The sequence below is a fragment of the Oncorhynchus mykiss genome, chromosome 4 (genome assembly GCF_057628025.1).
Source record: "Oncorhynchus mykiss isolate SJ-2025 chromosome 4, ASM5762802v1, whole genome shotgun sequence".
In the NCBI taxonomy this organism is placed as follows: Eukaryota; Metazoa; Chordata; class Actinopteri; order Salmoniformes; family Salmonidae; genus Oncorhynchus; species Oncorhynchus mykiss.
Window position 1 is genome coordinate 69,373,354 of NC_143025.1, and position 23,787 is coordinate 69,397,140.

The window sequence follows — 23,787 nt, forward strand, 5'->3', positions numbered from 1 at the left end:
AGTGAACTCCAGATGGCCTGTAGGGTAAACAAAGCTCTGCAATCCACCCCTTTATGCTGACCTATATTACCGAGTAATGGATAAAGCCTATCTGATTTAGAGACCTTCCATGCGGGCAAAAAGGCCAAACAACCCAGCGAGTCCCGCAGTGAAACGGAGCAGCGGCGTTTAGGCCTGCAGGCGAAAATAGGGTACACAGAATGTGTACATTATATTGGTGTTGAATTGAAGACTACAGTGACTTCGGTCACTCAAGACAGGTGCATTTACCATATCCTTTATGCATCATCACCACGTTTTCAACGATGTGGAAATATGCCAATGTGATCGCGACGTGACGCAATGCTATTCAGTTTTATAAAGCCTATATACAGCCGTAAAGGTTTTCTGATTTCACAAATGAAAGACACAATGGTCTCAGCTAGAGCGTCAACATCGATCTCTACAGACAATCCTCCACAGACAATCCTTTTCTCAAACCCAAGCATCTGTGCACGCCATGGCCAACTGTAATTTCCATAAACAACATTTTTCACGTAATTATGTGTTGGTTTGTGACAAAACTCATGTACATGTATGTTTTAATGCAATTGTTTATTATTTGTGATTTTTCTTTACATGAGATAATTCTCATGTGAAACAGGTGCTAAGTAGAACCATACAGAGTTCTTCGGTTTGTCCCCATCGGGAACCTTTTTGTTGCTGGGTAGAACCCTTTACAGATGGTTTTTCAAATAACCCCCTGTATCTGGTTCTACCTAGAACCCTCTATAAAGGGTTCTGCCTAGAACCATTTCATAATCTAAAGGTTCTTCCTAGAACCGTCAATAAAAGGGTCTACCTAGAACAATCTATGAACTGTTCTACCAGCCTTATTAGCCTTTAAAATTACATGATTTATGACAATACATTACATATATCATAATGCCTTAATTTTAGGGTCTAGTCATACCCTAACACAGTGTTGTTAGGAATCTCCTAGTTTACTGGCCACATCTGACCTGCAAGTCACATTTTGCTGGTTTGCAAAGTGATGTGTAATTCCTATTATAATCTGGCCAGAGTTAGGATATACAACCAGTGGAATTGTTAATCACCTGCAAACTGCATTTAAAATAACTGCCAGGGTAGGGAAGATAGAACACTGAGACTACCTCAATCATATAAACTCAAACAACCATTTCAGTAATGGGAGTAATAAATCCAATTACTAACCGATTGGATTAGTTTAGAAAATTGTATGTTATTTATTTTTGTGTAGCATAAAATAAATCAACCACTCAATGTACATGCAAAAACACAGATACAGTAAAACAAACAATTCTGAAAATCTCAATGCAATAGAGCATGCTGGGAAATATTATATATTGTTCTTTACAGAATCCTTCGTCTTCCAAATAATCATCAAATAACCCTTTCTTCCAAAAACAGTTCTTATAGGACGTTAAAGGTTTTAGGTAGAACCCTTTGGCTTACAAAGAACCCTTGTCTTACAAAAAGGGTTCTTCAGATTAAAACAGTTCTTGGTAGAACCCCACCCCTCCGCAAAGAACCCTTTTGGAACCCTTTTTTCTAAGAGTATATCCATTTAGGCCTATGATTTAACAACACACCAGTCTCCCATTATTTAGGCAACATGTAGCCCTATAGACCTAGCTAGGCCAGGGATGGGGAACTTTGATGGGGTGGCTGCCACAAAAAATCTCAACTCATCATACCCACACATCCGATCACAGTCGGCCCTAGCCTTTTGGGGGCCCTAAGTTAAATTTTGATGGGGGGGCTCCCCCACCTTGAAGTTTTATAGTTAATTTCATGCAATTCTACACATTTTGCTATTGGTGTAGAGAAAAATGGTGCAGTTTTAAAGAAAGTTTGCTGCAATTCTACTAATTTTGCCATGGGGTGGAGATAAATGTTTGCAGTTTTTAATATGATTACTACAAGTTTAAATAGCTAGCTAGACTAACTTACCAATCTAAAACATTTTTAGATGACACAGGCTAATTAAGTGACTGTCTCTGACTGAAATAACAAGAGAAGAACTGCTGATGCACAACCAGATGATTCGTAGACAACAGGTGTAGACTAACAGTGAAATGCTTACTTAAGGGTCCATTTCCAACAATGCAGAATTAAAGATAAGAAATTAAATAAAAAATATAAATAATGACATGAGGAATAAATACAGAGTGAATAACAAATACAAATAACATGGCTATATAAAGGGAGTAGAAAATAACAAGGCTATATATAGGGAGAAGAAAATAACATGACAATATATATAGGGAGTACCAGTACCGAGTCGATGTGCAGGGTTACGAGGTAATTGAGGTAGCTATGTACTGTACATATAGATAGGGGGTAAAGTGATTAAGCAACAGGATAGATAATAGACAGTTGCAGCAACATGTGTGCTGAGTGTGAAAGTGTGTGTCTGTGAGTGTGTGCGAGAGAGTTAATACAAAAAAGGATCAATGCAGGTAGTCCGGATGCCATTTGATTAGCTATTTAGCAGTCTTGTTTAGAAGTGGCTTGGGCATGGAAGCTGTTCAGGGTCCACTTGGTTCCAGACTTGATGCATTGGTACCGCTTGCCGTGCGGTAGCAGAGAGAACAGTCTGTGGCTTGGCTGGCTGGAGTCCTTCCTCTGACGCTGCCTGGTATAGAGGTCATTGATTTCAGGGAGCTCGGACCTAGTGATGTACGGGGCCATACACACTACCCTCTGTAGCGGCTTGCGGTCAGATTCCAAGCAGTTGCCATACCAAGCAGTGAAGCAGTCAGCCAAGATGCAATTGATGGTGCAGCTGTAGAATTTTCTGAGGATCTGAGGGCCCATGCCAAATATTTTCAGCCTCCTGAGGGGGAAGAGGCGTTGTCGTGCCCTCTTCACGACTGTGTTGATGTGTGTGGACCATGATAGATCCTTAGTGATGTGGACATCGAGGAACTTGAAGCTCTCGACCTGGTACACTACAACCCTGTCAATGTGAATGGGGGCATGCTCGGCCCTCTGTTTCCTGTAGTCCACGATCAGCTCCTTTGTCTTACTGACATTGAGTGAGAGGTTGTTGTCCTGGCAGTCTCTGACCTCCTCCCTATAGGCTGTCTCATCATTGTCGGTGATCAGGCCTACCACCGTCATGTCATCTGCAAACTTAATGATGGTGTTGGGAGTCATGTGTGGCCACACAGTCGTGGGTGAACATGGAGTACAAGAGGGGACTAAGCACGCACACCTGAGGGGCGCCAGTGTTGAGAGTCAGCGTGGCGGATGTGTTGTTGCTTACCCTTACCACCTGGTGGCAGCTCGTCAGGAAGTCCAGGATCCAGTTGCAGAGGGAGGTGTTCAGTCCCAGGGACCTTAGCTTGGTGATAAGCTTCGAGGGCACAATGGTGTTGAACACTGAGCTGTAGTCAACTACAGCATTCTCACATAGGTGCTCCTTTTGTCCAAGTGGGAAAGGACAGTGTGGAGTGCAATAAAGACTGCGTCACCTGTGGATCTGTTGGGGTAGTATGCACATTGGAGTGGGTCAAGGGTGTCTGAGATGATGGTGTTGATGTGAGCCATGACCAGACTTTCAAAGCACTTCATGGATACAGATGTGAGTGCTACGCAGAGAAATGTAGGCAAAATAATATCATTTTTTGAAAAAGGCTAACAATAAAGTAAAAATGCAATTGAAGTTTATACATGATCTAAACTCGTCACAATTGTCTACTTTAACTCTAGATTATTGCATATTTGTCTGCTGAAAACGAGTTTACACAAATCTCTAAGTGGCAATGTTAGTTGCCTGCTCAGGCATGGTACCCAAAGCCCCTCGAACAGCGCTGTGTTCAAGGGCCTTGAACTGAAAGCTACATTCGAGTTTCTCCACACATGAAGAGGCAAATCCTTTTTAATTCAAACCTGCTCAATTGTAACCCTCTTTCATATTCATTTTAGTAACTTTGTTAATAACTTTGACAGACTTCCCACTGGGCACATACTGGTTGACATTACATTGGACCAATGTAGAATAGACGTTGGATTGACTTCTGTGCCCAGTAGGTAATTTTTTATCAGCAAATATAGCCTGATAAATAAACAGATAGGCAAGCTTTCCCAATGTATTATATTCTTTATTTATGTTTTTACATCATTAAATGCATGCTAATTCTAAACGATTTACTAATGCAAATTGCAATAATAAATCCCCTGAACGCAAGGGCGAAATTGTGGTGTAGCTATCGGGGTGGACGAACAGTAAACGTGGGGCCCCGGAGAATTTGTAAAAAAATCTAAAAAGCGTTTCTTGCAATTCTACACAGTTTGACGTGACTTATTATGCCTCTCCAGAGGGGTATTTTGAGTGTTATGTGTGGGGAATTTTGAAAACACAGTATAAGTGGAAGGATAAATGGATGGCCCACCAACCACCCCACCCCCAAATTAAAACATATTTTTGGGGGGAGAAAAAAAATACAGCTAACCTCCTGCATTTTAACCCATTTTGCCATGGGGCAGAGAGAAAAATGAGCAGTTTTATAATACTATTCTATATATTTAGTCATGAGTCTGAGAGAAAAACTGCAGTTTTAAAGGTAATTTCCTGCAATTCTACACATTTTGCCATGTCGCAGAGAGAGAAAAAAAGTGTTTTATAGCTCATCTCGTGCTATTCTTCATATTTTGCCATGAGGATGAGAAGATTTTGCACTTTTAAAGTAACTGTCCAGTGAAAATCTCACTTTAAAAAGTGAATGTTAACTCATACCCAAATAATGTTGTTGACTCATCCTCTACTCGTATTTGTGGCCAAAGTGCTTGTTATTTCCTCATTGAGGATGATGTGAGCTGGCCAATCAGCGGTCTACTCGCATTAATATTTTGAATGACTGCTATATGGCCACACCGTTCTGTTGTTGGTGTACGCCAACACAATTCCAACACAGAAAAGCTATTCCAACACAGAAAAACATACTTAATGAAACATTTTGATAAGGAAAAATATTTCACTCGTATTGTAATTAAATATAGATCGTATTTCATAGAAATCTGGAAACACTGGACCGTTACTTTAAAGATGTACTTGGTGCAAAAACGCAAACAATAATGCCTTTAAACTGTATAACTGATCAATGCACCATCATACCAGGTCATTTATTAATTATTTTTTTATGAATAAGACATTTGGCTACAGAAATGCCATTTCTTACCGATCTCTACCCCTTCCGTCCGAAAACAAATCCTGTGAAACGATGTCAACACACATGGAGGAGTTACTGGCTAGCTACACGTGGCTAGCTTAGCTAACAAACTAGCTATGTTGGTCGCAGCGCACATGACCAGAATGACACTTAGACACACCAAAGGCACACCCATTTCTGTTGAAAAAAAGGAAAAAAAAGGAGTTGACAATTTTTTGTCCACCGTTAAAGCAAATTTCCTGCAATTCTACACATTTTATCATTGCTTATGATGTGTTCATATGCTATCGGGCCCCCAACCCAATTTTTGTAATTTTATTTGAAAGAAATGATTGTGGGGTAAGAATCGACCTGTTCTGAATATTTGGGGGGACATGCCCCCGCATCCCGCATGGCAATTTCACCAATGCCTGATAGAACACACTATTGGGGACTGCAGTGGTTCAACTCTGGCAACATGCTTATTTCATAATAATGTCACATGGACAATTTACTCATAGCCTAATTCAAAACATAGAACGTTTCAAATAAAAGGACTAGAAATCTTTTTTAGATGGCTACATTTTTTGTCAGGTCATGGATTTCGCTATTTTAAGTAGCTTACTGAGACGACCAGAACCTGATTTGTGTCTGAACAGATGGTTACAATGTGTTGTGTTAGTAATGTTAAAATGTATGCTATTGTAATTGCTACAATGTAGCCTAATGATCATGAAGAATTCAGTGGCTCAGTAGGCTCTAGACTGAAACATGATTGCTACACACGATACTGAGCCACAGATGAGCAGAGACACATTTTAAGGCTGCTCTTGACCAGGTGGTTACGTTCTATTCTGATAATGACATAATTTAGGTCTACATTTCATTAGGTATTTTTTTGTGGGCCATTTGTAGGCCTTATAATAATAGCCTATTCATAAAATAAAGTATTTGTGTAAACTCAACTTGTCAATTATTACACTTGCTGAAACGAGTTAGACAGGCCTACATAGGCCTATAGCTAAATAAAATAAATAATGATGTACGGGTTTGGTAATCGGAAACGCTCTGCCAGTTGTATAACACGTTTATAAAACTGTCGCATTACACAAGTTGTTATGTAGCCATATGGGCTACTTTGAATCTGCACCAGGAAGTGTTGGACTGCTAACCCTGAGCTCAATGGTCGCAACGACTAGACTCCGTTTGATTTGGCGTCATTTTACCCACAGTAGAACGAGAGATATGTCTTCCAAAACACAGATGCCGACTCCAGAGACCGCTCTCCCCGGGAGAAGTGAAAGTTTAAAAGTATCAGGTAGGGCGACTTCCCCCGTGTCTGTGCGGCATGGTTTCCTCGGTAGCTATATAACATAACCATAGCCTTTAGCAGCTAGGTTACAGAGTAGCTTCCCAAAACGTAGGCCTATATAATGCATAAAGAAACGAAAACACAACGCGCGAATAGCTTCTATTTCTGTCAACAAAGAAGCCCTATTCCCTTTGTTGTTAAGACTGCACTTATGTGTTGCGCGAGTTCGAGAACACTTATGCGGTGCTATGACTGTAAAGAGCAACAGGAGCTACACCTGTTGTATTCGGCGCATGTGAAAAATACAATTTCATTTAATTTGACTTGAATATTTTCACATGCGCCAGGTGTATACTTTCCATTGAAATGCGTGTAGCTCCGATGGTAATGCATGGCGCTTGTAACGGTATGGTTGTGGGTGCTATTCCCATGGGGGACAAGTATGAAAGTGTTTGTACCCACTATTGTGTCGCTCTGGATAAGAGCTTCTGTTAAATGTCTTAAATGTTGTGTAAAAGTGTCTAGACAATCAGGGTAGATAATCAACATATTGCTATAGTCTGATAAATCTTTGCCACAACGAAGGGATGCAAGAAGAGCTGATTTAACCACAGACATTGTCCATCACAAAGTTTACAGTTGGACTATTTCCTGCAATTATCATCAACTGTATCACTATGTAGTCATGTCTCTCTCTCAATACAATTTAAGAGTTTTATTGGCATGGAAAACAAGTGAAATAGTAGAGTGGATGTCTCTTCCTCCCTGCACACACACACACACACACACACACACACACACACACACACACACACACACACACACACACACACACACACACACCTGACTGAGGCAACCTGTTCACAAGCTTGTTAAAAGAGGTGAAACCATTGTGGGAAATGATAATGCATACACTGTAACAAAAAAAGAAGAAGTTGATTCAATGTGCAATTGTAAGGCAGCCAGATGCAATAGGCTGGTGAGTTTGCGCAACAAAAAATGTCTTGAGCAAACTCACAACAAAAAGCTTGTGTGTGAAAATGTTGTTGAGCAAACTCACAGTCCTATTACAGCTGGTTGCCTTAATTGTACCTTGAATCAACCCCCCCCCCCCCTTTTCCCCCCCAGTATATCACTATTAATCTTGCAAATATGTAGGCCTTATACCTAGGAGATTTTCATTGCATATCACTGCCTTCAAAGTGACTGAATATTTACTGAATCCCAATGACAAGAACTTGTTTTCAGGCATTTATAAAGAAAAATGCCAACTCCAACACTCCTTTTGGATTTCTGATGAATTGTATTTCCTGTCTGACTCAGAAGATGGAAAAAGGGAAAAACTTCCAGTTTGATGGTTAACGGCTGACACCAGTTGAGTTCCATAAAAATGGAAATGTACCAGGCAGGGTAGCGGGGTGCTATCTGCAGTGTTGAGAATGAGAACATATAGCCTAGGCCACTGTAGCTGATGCACTGCAGGCAGAGAGGAGAGAGAGAGAGAGAACTAGGAGCTCGTCGCATGAGCTTCAGCCAGACGACATCAAACATTGATCGCAAGAAAAAAGCAGGAGAGAGAAAAAAGATGGCAGTACCTTGTGTTGCTTGGTTCCTGTCAACATAGGAAGGGAAAATGATAACTGTAATTTGTCTCGAGTCCTGCAGATTTCTTAGAAACGGGCCCTACCTGAGTGGATGTCTAACACAATACCTAGTTAACCCGTCATATTGTAAACGGCATTTCACCTTTCTTCAGAATTGCCCCAAATTAGACGTTCATATCGCAGTCACATGGCTGTCCGGGCTATCCAGCAGAGAGCCCTTGTAAAACGTTTGTGTGTCTGTGTGTGTGTGCAGAGAGAAAGAGAGAGAGGGTGAAAGGCCAGGCTGGCGGGAGCAGCTGCAGGCTGCTTGAGATGCGGCTCACATGGGCACTGTGTGCAATGGCACGAAGGGATCCACCCCGCAGGACTGCAGTGGTCTGATTACCAGCCCCAGCCCCATACAGCTCTGGTCTCCTTCCCCAGTCCCAGGCTTTCCCTATGGCAACAGCACTGCACTATAGAGCTGGCAGGTTGCCAGGAGACGTACGCACTGCAACACAGACAGGCACCACACCAACGCACGTGGCTCTGCTCTCTCTGTCAAGACATCCTGATGTTGCTGTTAGCCTGCTGAAGGTCACACATGACGGGGCGGTGGAGCTGTGAGGAAAGAGGAATGAAGGGCCAGAACTAAGTGGCTTATTATGTCCTGGATAACAGAGTAGTCATGTTATCTGTTACGCATTTTATGGACATGGTGAAATTCATCCAAATCCCAGTGGTTGCTGTGAAATATGACTGGCTGTTTGGTATTGTGCCGATCCCAGATGACTCTAATTCTGTGTAGTGCAGCTTCCACTGAATGAGAATAGTGGTAAATCCTGATTTATGTGGTCATTTGAAATAGTGTGATTGTGTAAGGTGTATACTGCACCATACCATACCATCCACCATCTTGTGTAAGGTGTATACTGCACCACACCATACCATCCACCATCTTCTGGAATAGTCAGGGATACCGATGGAGTCTGCCTGTTGTATAGTGTGTTGTCAGTTTTATTTCATCATCAGGAATAAGGAGCTGCATAGTTGCAAATTGCAAGGCAATACATTTTTTTCCTTCCACCTCACAAAAAAACATGCTGCATCACCTCTAGTCACTGAATGGACATAAGGAGATCTTAGAAAGGATTTTACCTTTTGTAAACATTTGCATGTTTTGTAGTCTAGTAGCTACACAGCTTAAAATCCATTTGAATCTAATGTCCCAAACATTCGGGGAAATCCACGAATGAATAAAGTAGCAAAATGCCTTTAAGAGAAATTGACAGCCAATCAACAGCCTCTGTTCTGCTCTGTCCTATGTATTCCCTATAGGACCGCTCCTGCATCTGCCAGCCCTACTTCCAGCAGGCTAGGCTGTGGTGCGGGATGGTGAGGGGGTGTGGGTATGTGGTACTGGATGGTGGGAACATGGAGACAGACAGTGGTGAGTTGGCACCAGCGATGTGGGCACCGAGGTGCCCCCCTCAGAATGACATGAGGTGCTGTGCCTTGGCACACAATGAATAGACTACCCCGGCATTGAAAAAGCGAAGCGGCTTCAGGACTTTTAAAGACGTCCCAGAGACTTTTTCGGGAAGTGTCTTCGAGAGAGACATGGAGGAACTCCCTGGGTGCCTTGCTTGGGTGAGGGTGGGATGGAGAAAGGAGAGGAGGATGGGCTGTTGTGTGGGTGTGGGGAGGTTAAGGGAGTGTGTGGGTAGGCATTGGGAAGTATTGGTTGGCAAGGATACCAAGTACCACACTGTGTGATTGTGTGCATCTGGAAGGGGGGGATGCAGGAAATGGTCTAGTGCCAGGGAGTGGCGTTGCTGAAAAATTAATCTAAGATTCGTTTTGATCATATTTGCCCAAATCGACAGTTTTATTTCAGAGGGGGGTGTGTGGGTGTTTGGGGGGTAGACAGGCAGACAGGCTGGAGCTCTGCCAAGGCTTCTCGGGAAGGTTGCCATGCCGAGAGAGAGAGAGAGAGAGAGAGAGAGAGAGAGCAGAGAGGGAGAAGAGAGGAAGAGAAAAAGCCAGACGAGACTTGGCAGGGTTCTATCGCAGCTCCCTTTGTCTGTTTGCTCAGCTTTGCGTTAAGGAAATCCAAAATACCCAGGGTGTAGGAGCTCTGCTTCAACGCAACCCCCCCCCCCCCCTAAAACCAAACAAGAAAACAAGGCGAGAAAAATACTTAGAAAAATTAGAGGACGCCGAGGGCGAATGGGGCGCAAGCATAGTCACCAAAAAGCGATTTTCAACATCCAGCAACACTTCACAATGCTTCTTTTCGTGACTGGAGCAAGTTACTTGAGCCAAGAGATGGCCATGATCATTTGAACTCAATCTTTCTTTGTAATTTCAAGTTGAACGAAGCTGCCGCTTTTCTTTTCGGTCTATGTTTTTGAACACAAAAGGAATCTCAAAAGTGGACCTGGATTTTCTCCATCAAGGACTGCCAGAACTGTTGTGGCCCAAAAAGTTTTTTGCCTTTTCATTGATCGAACTTGAAGTCTCCATCAGAACATCACCCGGAGTAGATTTCGCCTTCAAAAGTTTTGTGATTGTAAAAATTTGCTGACCGCAATACGCCGCCAGTGTCCGAAGTTTGATAACATCAACTTAACTGCCTCTGTTGTCACTAAGTTGACCTCTTTGTGAGAGGGCTTTACAGCAACGCAACAGCGACTGGTTACTCAGGCCAAGTGCTCGTTGACCAAGCTTTAGTTTTCCATCGTGTCTCACAGTTGGACTATCTGAAGAAAATGTGAAGATATCTCGCTTTCAAAGGACTGAGATTTTCCAGCGTTTGGATTTGAGATCTGAGGCCAATGGATCTATAGTAGTTTATGTGAGGGTGGCACTGAACTAGTGCAGTTGCCTCAAGCTGCCTACTCTCAGTTGAAAATGGCTGAAGTTATGCAGGCCTGAGTGTTGTTTTGCTACTACATAATGTTTTTTCAAAATAATGAATTCTCAGCTTCACATTGGGAGTGTGGTACTGTGTAAGGTAAGTTATATGTTATATCTGTTTTCTACAGATAGATTTCTACTTAAACTCCCATTAGACCAGAAATAAACCATAGGTGTTTCCATTGTGGTAAGTTATTCCTTGCCAGCTGTGTTGTTGTCCCCGGGGCACTTCACAAGTGAGTCTAGCAGTGTTTCCCTGATATATGAAAAAGGAAGGCACTTAACGTACAGAGGCTGGGGATTGTCAGGGACGATTTAAAACGTTTCCTTAAGGATCGTCCATCTCTCCCCAGAGGACCCGGTGTGTCTACCATTCTACCGCTTTCCCACGATCAACGTCCTCGCAGCTGAATTTCACACTGACTACAGCCCCTTCAGAGAGAGTGGTCTCCCTGTCTCCGAATCCCCCCAGACCTGCGGCTTTTCTCATCTCCACCGTGTGGCTGATATTCCCTTCCTGTTATCTGTCATGGGCACAGCAGTGCCCTGTCCCCCCTGTCGTCCTTGGTAAGCGCTGTGCATGATGGTTTCTGATTCGTGTCTGGCGCTTGATTAATAACCGTAGGGAAACGCTAATAGAAAAGTAAGAAATGTTCGCCTCAAGGTTTATTTTGAACCGCTGCCAAGGCAAATTAGAATCTGCCAGATGTGTTTTCGGCAGATAGCAGGTGGAGTTAGCAGGTGTACTGTGCTGGCTCTCATAATTATGAAAGTTTGTTGTGGGAACATCATATTTTGCTTGTGTCTGTCGTGTTGGAATATTTCCAGTGATTTAATCATTACTTGTCCTTATATTTAGCTTATATTCAAATTATGGACAATAGAAAGCAGGCAGCAGTGATATGAAAAGTAATGCCCAGCTCACTGCTGTGGTTAGGCTGTGGTTAGACTGTGATTAGGCTGTGGTTAGGCTATAACTGTACTGATGAAGCATTAATACATCACAATTCTCCAAATTCTCGAATCACAGAATCAAGACAATGGTGATTAAGAAGTTCCTCATTGTCCTTTAGATTTAGGTTTCGTACATGTACATAAAGGTTGGAGGAGATGCCGTTTAGAGTTGGAGTGCTGCTGTTCTGTCCTCCTGATCAGAAGTGCAGGTTCATGTAGGGCTGAGGGCCTCAGTCTCCAGCTCTGACAGGATGGGGAGGGAGAAGAGGGGAGACACAGGCCTAGTGCTGATGCATTAGCACACAAGCTCTCTGCTCCCGATGGGCTTTCTGATGGACCCAAGTAACCTGACACACAAAGTCAGCCTTTTAAAGGAGGTTCACTACTAGCACATACTGGGCCTTGTCTTTTAGCTTGGCTAGCTATCCAGCTAGTTGCTACTCCCCCTGCTTAGCAGACTTATGACTACTTTGTTATTTAACGCTAAAAATAGCTACATGATTCTGGCCCTATCGAAAGTCTCGACTGCTATGAAAGTGTTGCCACAAGTAACCTAAGAAGTCCAGTGAACTTGAGAATGGTTGATTTTTTCAAAGAATCTGAAGTCTCTAGATAGCAAGGCTGGTTGCTGGGTTTGTGAGTGACTGTGTCTGATGGTCATGGTTGGACTTTAGCTCTGTTCTAGCCTCCAGTGCTCACTGATGTGGAGGGAGATGACGCAGTGGAGGAGGGAACTCAGCTTTCTCCAAGGTTGGCTTCACCCAGGTCCACCCATGCATGCATGGCTACCTCTGCCTGCCTATGAATTATTCACAAAGCTCTCATCTCTGCCGGTCACTGTACTCCATCAGTCTCTGTGAGCCTCTCTCTCTCTCTCTTGCTCTCTCTCTCTCTCTCTCTGCCTTTTGACTTTAACTTTCCCGGCAAACACAGCGCACATCTCCAACCCAGGGCCTCCAGTGACAGAGAATGAGTACTTGGGTTGCCCGTGAGCAATATTACAGAGTTTATCATGTTTGAGCATGCATGTTAAGTGAATTTAAAGGCTTATCGGCCTCTGTTGTACCGAGAGCTGTCTTAATTTGTCACAGGCTGAGTAATGATCCTGGCTAATGCTGACGTAGACTCTGGTGACATGCAGGGGATTTTGCCACAAATGTCCCTTGTTTACACTGACACGGATGACCTCGGGAGACAAAATAGTTGCCGCTCACGCCTCAGAGAATGTAGATTACCTGTCATTCACCTGAGGTTCATCCCTCTCCACCACAGTTGGCCATCTACTGAGTATAAACTCAGTTTAAGATGTCTGTTAGTCATGGCTGTCTTGTCTTTCAGGCTAGATCCAGTTGTTTAGATGCTCAGGAACCAGGAATTGCTTTATTCAGTTGAACCTTTATTTATCCAATGAAAAGCATATTGAGACACGGTCTGTTTGGCAAGGGAAACCTGGCGAAGCAGGCAACTGCAATCGATACAACATTACAAAATTTGAAGAGTACAACGCAATCATCAAAACAATACGATCCAGCTTACAGGAATCATTTACGGACAGAATGGTCCCATGTAGAATCTAACCCAACTGGGACCAGTTTCTTTACATTTTGTGTCTGACTGGATTGGAAGAAGGGCCTTTCGGTTTCTACTCATACAAACACCAAGCAAAAAAGGTGTATCTATTAATAATTTAGTGAGCCTGGTTGCCCTAGTCCATGTCTCTGAAACCGAGGTGGAAGTGCTGTAGGAGGGCAATACATTAACGACGACTCCCCCGCTTTGAAAACAGTTGAGTGTAATCAAGATTCATTATGTTAGCCCTGGGCACACAACTTTAATTAAATGAAAAGATTATATGTAACAAATTATAGATTCATTCATTAACCTCAAACCCACCAGGTGGGGGTTATTAATAAGATTCATTATGTTATGATAATGCTAATGGTATTCTACAAAGTCTTTAAAAAGTCTCTTAAAAACAAATTGGAGGAAAGATATTCAGAAAGCCACAGCTCTGTATTCATTAGCGTGCGGTGGTCGTGAGAGATATTTATGTGACCTGGCTCATCTCATTACTGAGAGGGATTACACAGACGGGGATATCACTGCTCATATTAGCCCTATATTAACTAGCTGACCCTCTGCCATTACACCTCGGCCCTCTGCCATTACACCACGGCCCTCTGCCATTACACCACGGCCCTCTGCCATTACACCACGGCCCTCTGCCATTACACCTCGGCCCTCTGCCATTACACCACGGCCCTCTGCCATTACACCACGGCCCTCTGCTATTACACCACGGCCCTCTGCCATTACACCACGGCCCTCTGCCATTACACCACGGCCCTCTGCCATTACACCACGGCCCTCTGCCATTACACCACGGCCCTCTGCCATTACACCACGGCCCTCTGCTATTACACCACGGCCCTCTGCCATTACACCACGGCCCTCTGCCATTACACCACGGCCCTCTGCCATTACACCTCGGCCCTCTGCCATTACACCACGGCCCTCTGCCATTACACCACGGCCCTCTGCTATTACACCACGGCCCTCTGCCATTACACCACGGCCCTCTGCCATTACACCACGGCCCTCTGCCATTACACCTCGGCCCTCTGCCATTACACCACGGCCCTCTGCCATTACACCACGGCCCTCTGCCATTACACCTCGGCCCTCTGCCATTACACCACGGCCCTCTGCCATTACACCACGGCCCTCTGCCATTACACCACGGCCCTCTGCTATTACACCACGGCCCTCTGCCATTACACCACGGCCCTCTGCCATTACACCACGGCCCTCTGCCATTACACCACGGCCCTCTGCCATTACACCACGGCCCTCTGCCATTACACCACGGCCCTCTGCCATTACACCACGGCCCTCTGCCATTACACCACGGCCCTCTGCCATTACACCACGGCCCTCTGCCATTACACCACGGCCCTCTGCCATTACACCACGGCCCTCTGCCATTACACCACGGCCCTCTGCCATTACACCACGGCCCTCTGCCATTACACCACGGCCCTCTGCCATTACACCACGGCCCTCTGCCATTACACCACGGCCCTCTGCCATTACACCACGGCCCTCTGCCATTACACCACGGCCCTCTGCCATTACACCACGGCCCTCTGCCATTACACCACGGCCCTCTGCCATTACACCACGGCCCTCTGCCATTACACCACGGTTCCAGCTAAGGAAACCGATCTGGAAGTACATTGTACAGTGTAAAGCTGGAGGTCTCCATTGTTTTTGTCGCAGCATATTTTCTCAAGAGACCATCTGGTTGGATAAAGAACATATGAAGCAAATCAGCACCATTTCCTGGTTCTTATAATTTGTTTAATGATTATCATTAAGAGGATCATCTGCCTAATGATCTTGGTTCATTTGTCAAAGAACTGGGCTCTCACCTCAACACATTGTGACATTGTTTAGCTCTCTCATTATAGCTCAGTGGACTCTCTCTCTCTGTTTCTCCCTCTCCCTCTCTCTCTCTCCCTCTCTCTCTCTCTCTCCCTCTCTCTCTCTCTCTCTCTCTCATTCTCTCTCTCTCTTTTTCTCTCTTGGATTTGTGGATTTCTATTTTCCATGTATTTTTCAACTGTGTTGTGATGTTTCTCTCTCTCTCTCTCTCGCTCTCTCTCTCTCTCTCTCTCTCTCTTTCGTTCTCTCTCATTCTCGTTCTCTCTCTCTATCTCTCTCTTTATCATCTCTCGTCTCTCATGATGGTTCTGAGCAGGGCTGTCTGTTGCATAACTTACTTGAACTCTACTCTAGTTGTCAGTGGGCGGGAGTGCTGGAGGTTTCAGTGTGAGCTTAGCACACTGTTCCCGAGATGCCATTAGGCAGGCCTATGTGAAAAGCCTTCCTCATCCTCACACACACACACACACACACACACACACACACACACACACACACACACACACACACACACACACACACACACACACACAAAACACACCTTTCTCCCCTTCTCAGCCCATGCACTCATTCCAGAGCTCCAATAGCAACTGATGCTGTGCTGTTGCCATGTGTAGAGGTATTGCTATGGCGTTGCTTGGTGGAGTGGCATGATGGCTGATTAACCCTTCGTAACCCTCGTTGCGTAACCTCTCTTGATCGCATAATGGATTGCCATTACACATAAGGTTGATGGCTACCTGTGTATCCTCGCTACTCTTTTTTGTGTCCTCTTAGAACAGAGCGATTCTTTGATGCATCGACACGAAGCGTTGGTTGAATGTGTGGCTGTTGGCTTGTGACCCAGACCTCCTCCTCTACTGCTGTAGTTAGTTCTGCTGCTGCTGACTGTGAAGGGTTGGATTATTGCTGCTCTGTGGTGTGCTGCTGGAAGCCAGGCTCTTAAATCACATGTTCTGGCGTATATTGTTGTGTTGTGCAGTATCCAGAGCTATGGGGTCAGATTAAGTGGTTGCTACAGTTTTGTGGGTATATTATTTGATGGTATATACTGTAACCTAAATGTCCCCATTGAAACGATATCTTGGTTACTCTTAACTGCATTATTGCGTTACACAAGAGGGTAGAGTTGCTGTTGGTAAAAACGTTGTGTTCTTTGTCACAAAATATGCATATTTGTTCATGCTTAACAGGTTATATCCACTTTCTTTGTATGTTGGCACATCTCGGAAAGCACACGTATCTCTTTAGCATTATCAACATGTTCTCTGGTGTGGATAATCTAGCATAATGGTGCACTGCCCTTGATTGAATTTGGATTTACACCCCTGAGGAGGAGGTTCACCGGGTTTAGAATAACACAAAGTAAAGTATTGGATTTGGCCTTCACAGACAGTACAAATAGAATGTTAGTCTCCTCTCCTCTCACCATCCTTTTGAAGAAATACAAAGAACTGACAGAATTAAAGATAGCTTGTGTCCTGAGTCCTGAAATGTTTTTCTTTCCAGTGTTTCTACCTCTGGGGGAAGCAAAACTTCATTTTCAAGATGTCGGCTCTTCATTTGAGCCAGTTTTCTACAGCAGGAAAATAATCCTGCAGCAACAGGAAATGTGAATTATTATGTGGATTATAATTTATAGACATTTTTGTAGGGGTAGATACATTTGTCAAAAAATGGGTTCCAAAAGGGTAAGAGTATCGTTTTTGGTTCCAGGTAGAACCCTTTTTGATTCGACATAGGAACATTTTGGGTTCCATCTAGAACCCTCTGTGGAAAGGGTCTTTCATGGAACCCAGAAGGGTTCCCTCTTGAGCCAAAAAGGTTTCTTCAAAGGGTTCTCCTATGGAATAGTCGAAGAATCCTTTTAGGTTCTAGATAGCACCTTTTTTTCTAATAGTGAAGGGTAAAGCTAGTGTGTGTTGGTGCTTGGAAGGAAGTCAATCACATATTCCATGGGCAGAAGCAAAGAGAGCTTCCTCTTAGACAAATCACCTGACGTGCTAGCAGTGAAGACATTACAAAAGAACTGGTGAAATACCAGCCATTTTAGAAATTATAGCTGTAATGTAGCTCCTGGTGTGGAATCACCACTTCCTCGTTAACCTGCTATGACTGCACTGTTAACATTCTGAATACAGAGGTCAGGGAGTTTTACCCATGATCGTTACCCTTTTCAATTACAGGATGGTGCTTTTGGAGTGTGCTGTGTGAAGAGAAACTAGAACAAGTGTAACTTTGAAGTGATTCCTATAAACAGGGGTTCTCTCTCTCTCTCTCTCTCTCTCTCTCTCTCTCTCTCTCTCTCTCTCTCTCTCTCTCTATATATATATATATATATATATATATATATGTATTTCTCTCTCTCTCTATATATATATATATATATATATATGTATTTCTCTCTCTATATATATATGTATTTCTCTTTCTCTCTATATATATGTATTTCTCTCTCTCTCTCTCTCTCTCTCTCTCTCTCTCTCTATATATATATATATATATATATATATATATATATATATATATATATATATATATATATATATATGTATTTCTCTCTCTCTCTATATATATATATATATAAATACAGTGGGGCAAAAACGTATTTAGTCAGCCATCAATTATGCAAGTTCTCCCACTTAAAAAGATGAGAGAGGCCTGTAATTTTCATCATAGGTACACTTCAACTATGACAGACAAAATGAGAAAAGAAATCCAGAAAATCACATTGTAGGAATTTTAATGAATTTATTTGCAAATTATGGTGGAAAATAAGTATTTGGTCACCTACAAACAAGCAAGATTTCTGGCTCTCACAAACCTGTAACTTCTTATTTAAGAGGCTCCTCAGTCCTCTACTCGTTACCTGTATTAATGGCACCTGTTTGAACTTGTTATCAGTATAAAATACACCTGTCCACAACCTCAAACAGTCACACGCCAAACTCTAATATGGCCAAGACCAAAGAGCTGTCTAAGGACACCAGAAACAAAATTGTAGACCTGCACCAGGCTGGGAAGACTGAATCTGCAATAGGTAAGCAGCTTGGTTTGAAGAAATCAACTGTGGGAGAAATTATTAGGAAATGGAAGACATATAAGACCACTGATAATCTCCCTCGATCTGGGGCTCCACGCAAGATCTCACCCCGTGGGGTCAAAATGATCACAAGAACGGTGAGCAAAAATCCCAGAACCACACGGGGGGACCTAGTGAATGACCTGCAGAGAGCTAGGACCAAAGAAACAAAGCCTACCATCAGTAACACACTACGCCGCCAGGGACTCAAATCCTGCAGTGCCAGACGTGTCCCCCTGCTTAAGCCAGTACATGTCCAGGCCCGTCTGAAGTTTGCTAGAGAGCATTTGGATGATCCAGAAGAAGATTGGGAGAATGTCATATGGTCAGATGAAACCAAAATGGAACTTTTTGGTAAAAACTCAACTCGTCGTGTTTGGAGGACAAAGAATGCTGAGTTGCATCCAAAGAACACCATACTTACTGTGAAGCATGGGGGTGGAAACATCATGCTTTGGGGCTGTTTTTCTGCAAAGGGACCAGGACGACTGATCCGTTTAAAGGAAAGAATGAATGGGGCCATGTATCGTGAGATTTTGAGTGAAAACCTCCTTCCATCAGCAAGGGCATTGAAGATGAAACGTGGCTGGGTCTTTCAGCATGACAATGATCCCAAACACACCGCCCGGGCAACGAAGGAGTGGCTTCGTAAGAAGCATTTCAAGGTCCTGGAGATGCCTAGCCAGTCTCCAGATCTCAACCCCATAGAAAATCTTTGGAGGGAGTTGAAAGTCTGTGTTGCCCAGCAACAGCCCCAAAACATCACTGCTCTAGAGGAGATCTGCATGGAGGAATGGGCCAAAATACCAGCAACAGTGTGTGAAAACCTTGTGAAGACTTACAGAAAACGTTTGACCTCTGTCATTGCCAACAAAGGGTATATAACAAAGTATTGAGATAAACTTTTGTTATTGACCAAATACTTATTTTCCACCATAATTTGCAAATAAATTCATAAAAAATCATACAATGTAATTTTCTGGATTTTTTTTCTCATTTTCTCTGTCATAGTTGAAGTGTACCTATGATGAAAATTACAGGCCTCTCTCATCTTTTTAAGTGGGAGAACTTGCACAATTGGTGATTGACTAAATACTTTTTTGCCCCACTGTATATATGTATCTCTCTCTCTCTCTCTCTCTCTCTCTCTCTCTCTATATATATATATATATATATATATATATATATATATATATATATGTATTCCTCTATATGTATATATATGTATTTCTCTCTCTCTCTCTATATATATATATATATATATATATATATAGATATGTATTTCTCTCTCTCTATATATATGTATTTCTCTCTCTCTCTCTCTCTCTCTCTCTCTATATATATATATATATATATATGTATTTCTGTCTCTCTCTCTATATATATATATATATTTATATGTATTTCTCTCTCTCTCTATATATATATATATATGTATTTCTCTCTCTCTATATATATATATCTAGATATGTATTTCTCTCTCTCTCTCTCTCTCTCTCTCTATATATATATATATATATATATATGAATTTCTCTCTCTCTCTCTCTCTCTCTCTCTCTCTCTATATATATATATATATATATATATATATATATATATATATATATATATATATATATATATGTATTTCTCTCTCTCTCTCTCTCTCTCTATATATATATATATATATATATATATATATATATATATATATATATATATAGATATGTATTTCTATCTCTCTCCCCTACTCCCCATCTCTCTCTCCCCATCCCCCACATGCACTCTGATTGGTTGAAATAACTCTGCAGCCTCCTGTTGTGAATAATTACTTTTGATCTGATGCAGGTCTCTGTCTCCCTCTCTTTTTCTTTCTCTCTCCCTCTCTTTTTCTTTCTTTCTCTCTCCCTCTCTTTTTCTTTCTCTCTCTCCCTCTCTTTTTCTTTCTCTCTCTCCCTCTCTTTTTCTTTCTTTCTCTCTCCCTCTCTTTTTCTTTCTTTCTCTCTCCCTCTCTTTCTCTCTCCCTCTCGTTTTCTTTCTTTCTCCCTCTCTTTTTCTTTCTCTCTCCCTCTCTTTTTCTTTCTTTCTCTCTCCCTCTCTTTCTCTCTCCCTCTCTTTTTCTTTCTCTCTCCCTCTCGTTTTCTTTCTTTCTCCCTCTCTTTTTCTTTCTCTCTCCCTCTCTTTTTCTTTCTTTCTCTCTCCCTCTCTTTCTCTCTCCCTCTCGTTTTCTTTCTTTCTCCCTCTCTTTTTCTTTCTCTCTCCCTCTCTTTTTCTTTCTTTCTCTCTCCCTCTCTTTCTCTCTCCCTCTCTTTTTCTTTCTCTCTCTCTCTCATTTTCTTTCTCTCTCCCTCTCTTTTTCTTTCTCTCTCCCTCTCGTTTTCTTTCTCTCTCCCTCTCTTTTTCTTTCTCTCTCCCTCTCGTTTTCTTTCTCTCTCCCTCTCTTTCTCTTTCTCTCTCACTCTGTCAGCAATTTTTATACATTCCCTTTCCCATATCCTGTAGACACACACACACACACACACACACACACATTATTATTATAATTGTCAACTGGTCGATGAGTGGAGAGAGAGGGAGAAAAAAAGAGGGAGAGAGAGGGGCTGCTGCGTTGGGACAGGGCCCAGCTGAATGCTGTGTCTAGCCCCCTCCCCTGTTAGCTGCAGCACTGTGATGCCACTGGACGGGACATATGTAAACCCATCCAAACAACCCCAGAACACCCCCCAGAGCAGCTCAGTGCTAGCCTAAACTGGGTCAGGGAGAGCTCAGTATCCCAGGGAGAGGGGAACTCAGTGTCACAGGGAGAGGGGAGCTCAGTGTCCCAGGGAGAGGGGAGCTCAGTGTCCAAGGAGAGGGGAGCTCAGTGTGCCAGGGAGAGGGGAGCTCAGTGTCCCAGGGAGAGGGGAGCTGAGTGTCCCAGGGAGAGGGGAGCTGAGTGTCCCAGGGAGAGGGGAGCTCAGTGTCCCAGGGAGAGGGGAGCTCAGCGTCCTAGGGAGAGTTCTGTTCCTGTTCCTCTTCATATTCCATCCTATGCAGTCCAGGCTTGTTCCTGTTCCTCTTCCTGTTCCATCCTACCCAGGCCTGGCCTGTTCCTGTTCTTTTTCCTGTTCCATCCTATTCTAGCCTGTTTCTGTTCCATCCTACCCAGGCCTGGCCTGTTCCTGTTCTTATTCCTGTTCCATCCTCTCCAGCCCTGGTCTGTTCCTGTTCTTCTTCCTGTTCCATCCTATTCTAGCCTGGCCTGTTCCTGTTCCCGTTCCTGTTCACCCTGCCTCGCTGGCTCATTACAACCGGTCACTTCCAGATCTGCCTCAGTCACTCTCACTCTGCAGCGCTAGCACCACTCTGCCATTTCCTGTGTGTGTGTGTGTGTGTGTCAGTGTGTGTGTGTGTGTGTGTGTGTGTGTGTGTGCGTGTGCGTGTGTATGTGTGTGAGAGAGAGAGTTACAGCCTGCCTGGCACCTTCACATTAATTATCATCGCCCTCCTCGCTGCAGATTCAGCTTTCATCATGTCGAATATAATGGTGAGAGCACAGGTTAAACTCACCAGTTGTCCTACATCGCCCCAGGGCAGGTTAAACTCACCAGTTGTCCTACATCGCTCCAGGGCAGGTTAAACTCACCAGTTGTCCTACATCGCCCCAGGGCAGGTTAAACTCACCAGTCGTCCTACATCGCCCCAGGGCAGGTTAAACTCACCAGTTGTCCTACATCGCCCCAGGGCAGGTTAAACTCACCAGTTGTCCTACATCGCCCCAGGGCAGGTTAAACTCACCAGTCGTCCTACATCGCCCCAGGGCAGGTTAAACTCACCAGTTGTCCTACATCGCCCCAGGGCAGGTTAAACTCACCAGTTGTCCTACATCGCCCCAGGGCAGGTTAAACTCACCAGTTGTCCTACATCGCCCCAGGGCAGGTTAAACTCACCAGTTGTCCTACATCGCCCCAGGGCAGGTTAAACTCACCAGTTGTCCTACATCGCCCCAGGGCAGGTTAAACTCACCAGTTGTCCTACATCGCCCCAGGGCAGGTTAAACTCACCAGTCGTCCTACATCGCCCCAGGGCAGGTTAAACTCACCAGTCGTCCTACATCGCCCCAGGGAAGGTTAAACTCACCAGTCGTCCTACATCGCCCCAGGGCAGGTTAAACTCACCAGTCGTCCTACATCGCCCCAGGGCAGGTTAAACTCACCAGTCGTCCTACATCGCCCCAGGGCAGGTTAAACTCACCAGTCGTCCTACATCGCCCCAGGGCAGGTTAAACTCACCAGTCGTCCTACATCGCCCCAGGGCAGGTTAAACTCACCAGTCGTCCTACATCGCCCCAGGGCAGGTTAAACTCACCAGTCGTCCTACATCGCCCCAGGGCAGGTTAAACTCACCAGTCGTCCTACATCGCCCCAGGGCAGGTTAAACTCACCAGTCGTCCTACATCGCCCCAGGGCAGGTTAAACTCACCAGTCGTCCTACATCGCCCCAGGGCAAGGTTATGAAATACCAAACATAGCATATTTGAGATATGTTTCTCTTGCTCTTTGACAGAGGGTTATTCTACCAGTCAGTCTTACATGTGAATATGAGAACGTGAATCTGGAGCATTGGCAGCGCATCACAACACTCTCTCTCTCCCCATGAGACGGATCTCTGCTTCTCTGCTTTGCTTATAATGCATGTGTTGCTGAATTACGGGTAGAAGAACATGCGTTAAGAGGAGACTGAGATGTGTCTGAAGCACAGAAGGGAAGCGATTCCTCTCCTATGTTTTCTGATCTGACGCTTCTTTGGAGATGCAAAGAGTGTGTCAGGCGCCGGGCAGCGGAGAGGCTGCCTGTGAACCACATTACAGAGGAGGAGAATGCAATCCCCCATCTCTACCTGCTCACTGTAATGACATTAGGAGATGAAAGCACAGCTGGACCATTTTGCATGATATCGCTGTCTGAGGAAGTGTTGGGTCGGCCCTGGAGAGAACCCGTCCTGGGAAATACCCTCTCTCCTCCGTCTCTCTCTCTTCATTCTCTCTCTTTCTTTCTCTTCTTTTCCTCTCTCTCTCGCTGTCTCCCCCCCCCCCATTACAGGAACGCTAGCACCATTATTACATTTTGAATTGGAGTCCTGAGATGGTGGCGTGCAGTAGGAGTGCAGTGCTTTGAGATCTGAAAGGTAAAGAAGTGTTGTGCCTTCACAGAGAAACCAAAGAACAATAGTTCAACCAGCGATGTTTTTAAGATGAATTATCCCACCCCCGCCCTGTCATAGCTCCCTGTTTGCTCAATAAAGTGTGACAGCCCAGAGAGGTACAGTATATATATATCACTGACAGTGGAATGTGT

General features: G+C 43.9%; 2 protein-coding genes across 6 annotated transcripts in view; one reads left to right on the forward strand and one right to left on the reverse strand.

Annotated features, from left to right (window-relative positions):
- Nucleotides 1-1,223: 1,223 nt before the first annotated feature.
- On the reverse strand, nt 1,224-5,343 carry LOC149984118 (uncharacterized). Its single transcript, XM_090232877.1, has 2 exons — nt 5,208-5,343; nt 1,224-3,617 (listed from the first exon to the last, which is right to left on the reverse strand). Exon 2 carries the CDS (start codon nt 3,181-3,183, stop codon nt 2,512-2,514), a length of 672 nt encoding a protein of 223 aa, XP_090089003.1. The 5' UTR covers nt 3,184-3,617; nt 5,208-5,343; the 3' UTR covers nt 1,224-2,511.
- An 814-nt stretch (nt 5,344-6,157) lies between these two features.
- msra (methionine sulfoxide reductase A) overlaps nt 6,158-23,787 on the forward strand; it is a 99,537-nt gene continuing 81,907 nt past the window's right edge. The window contains exons 1-2 of one of the 5 annotated variants that reach the window (XM_036975434.2): nt 9,488-11,088; nt 11,345-11,558. In XM_036975434.2, coding sequence (XP_036831329.1) covers nt 11,047-11,088; nt 11,345-11,558 — 256 coding nt within the window. In that variant the 5' untranslated portion in view covers nt 9,488-11,046. 5 annotated transcript variants of the gene reach the window in all.

Excerpts from the sequence above, each read along its gene's own strand:
- LOC149984118 (XM_090232877.1), bottom strand. The coding sequence starts at position 3,183 with ATGACTCCCAACACCATCATTAAGTTTGCAGATGACATGACGGTGGTA.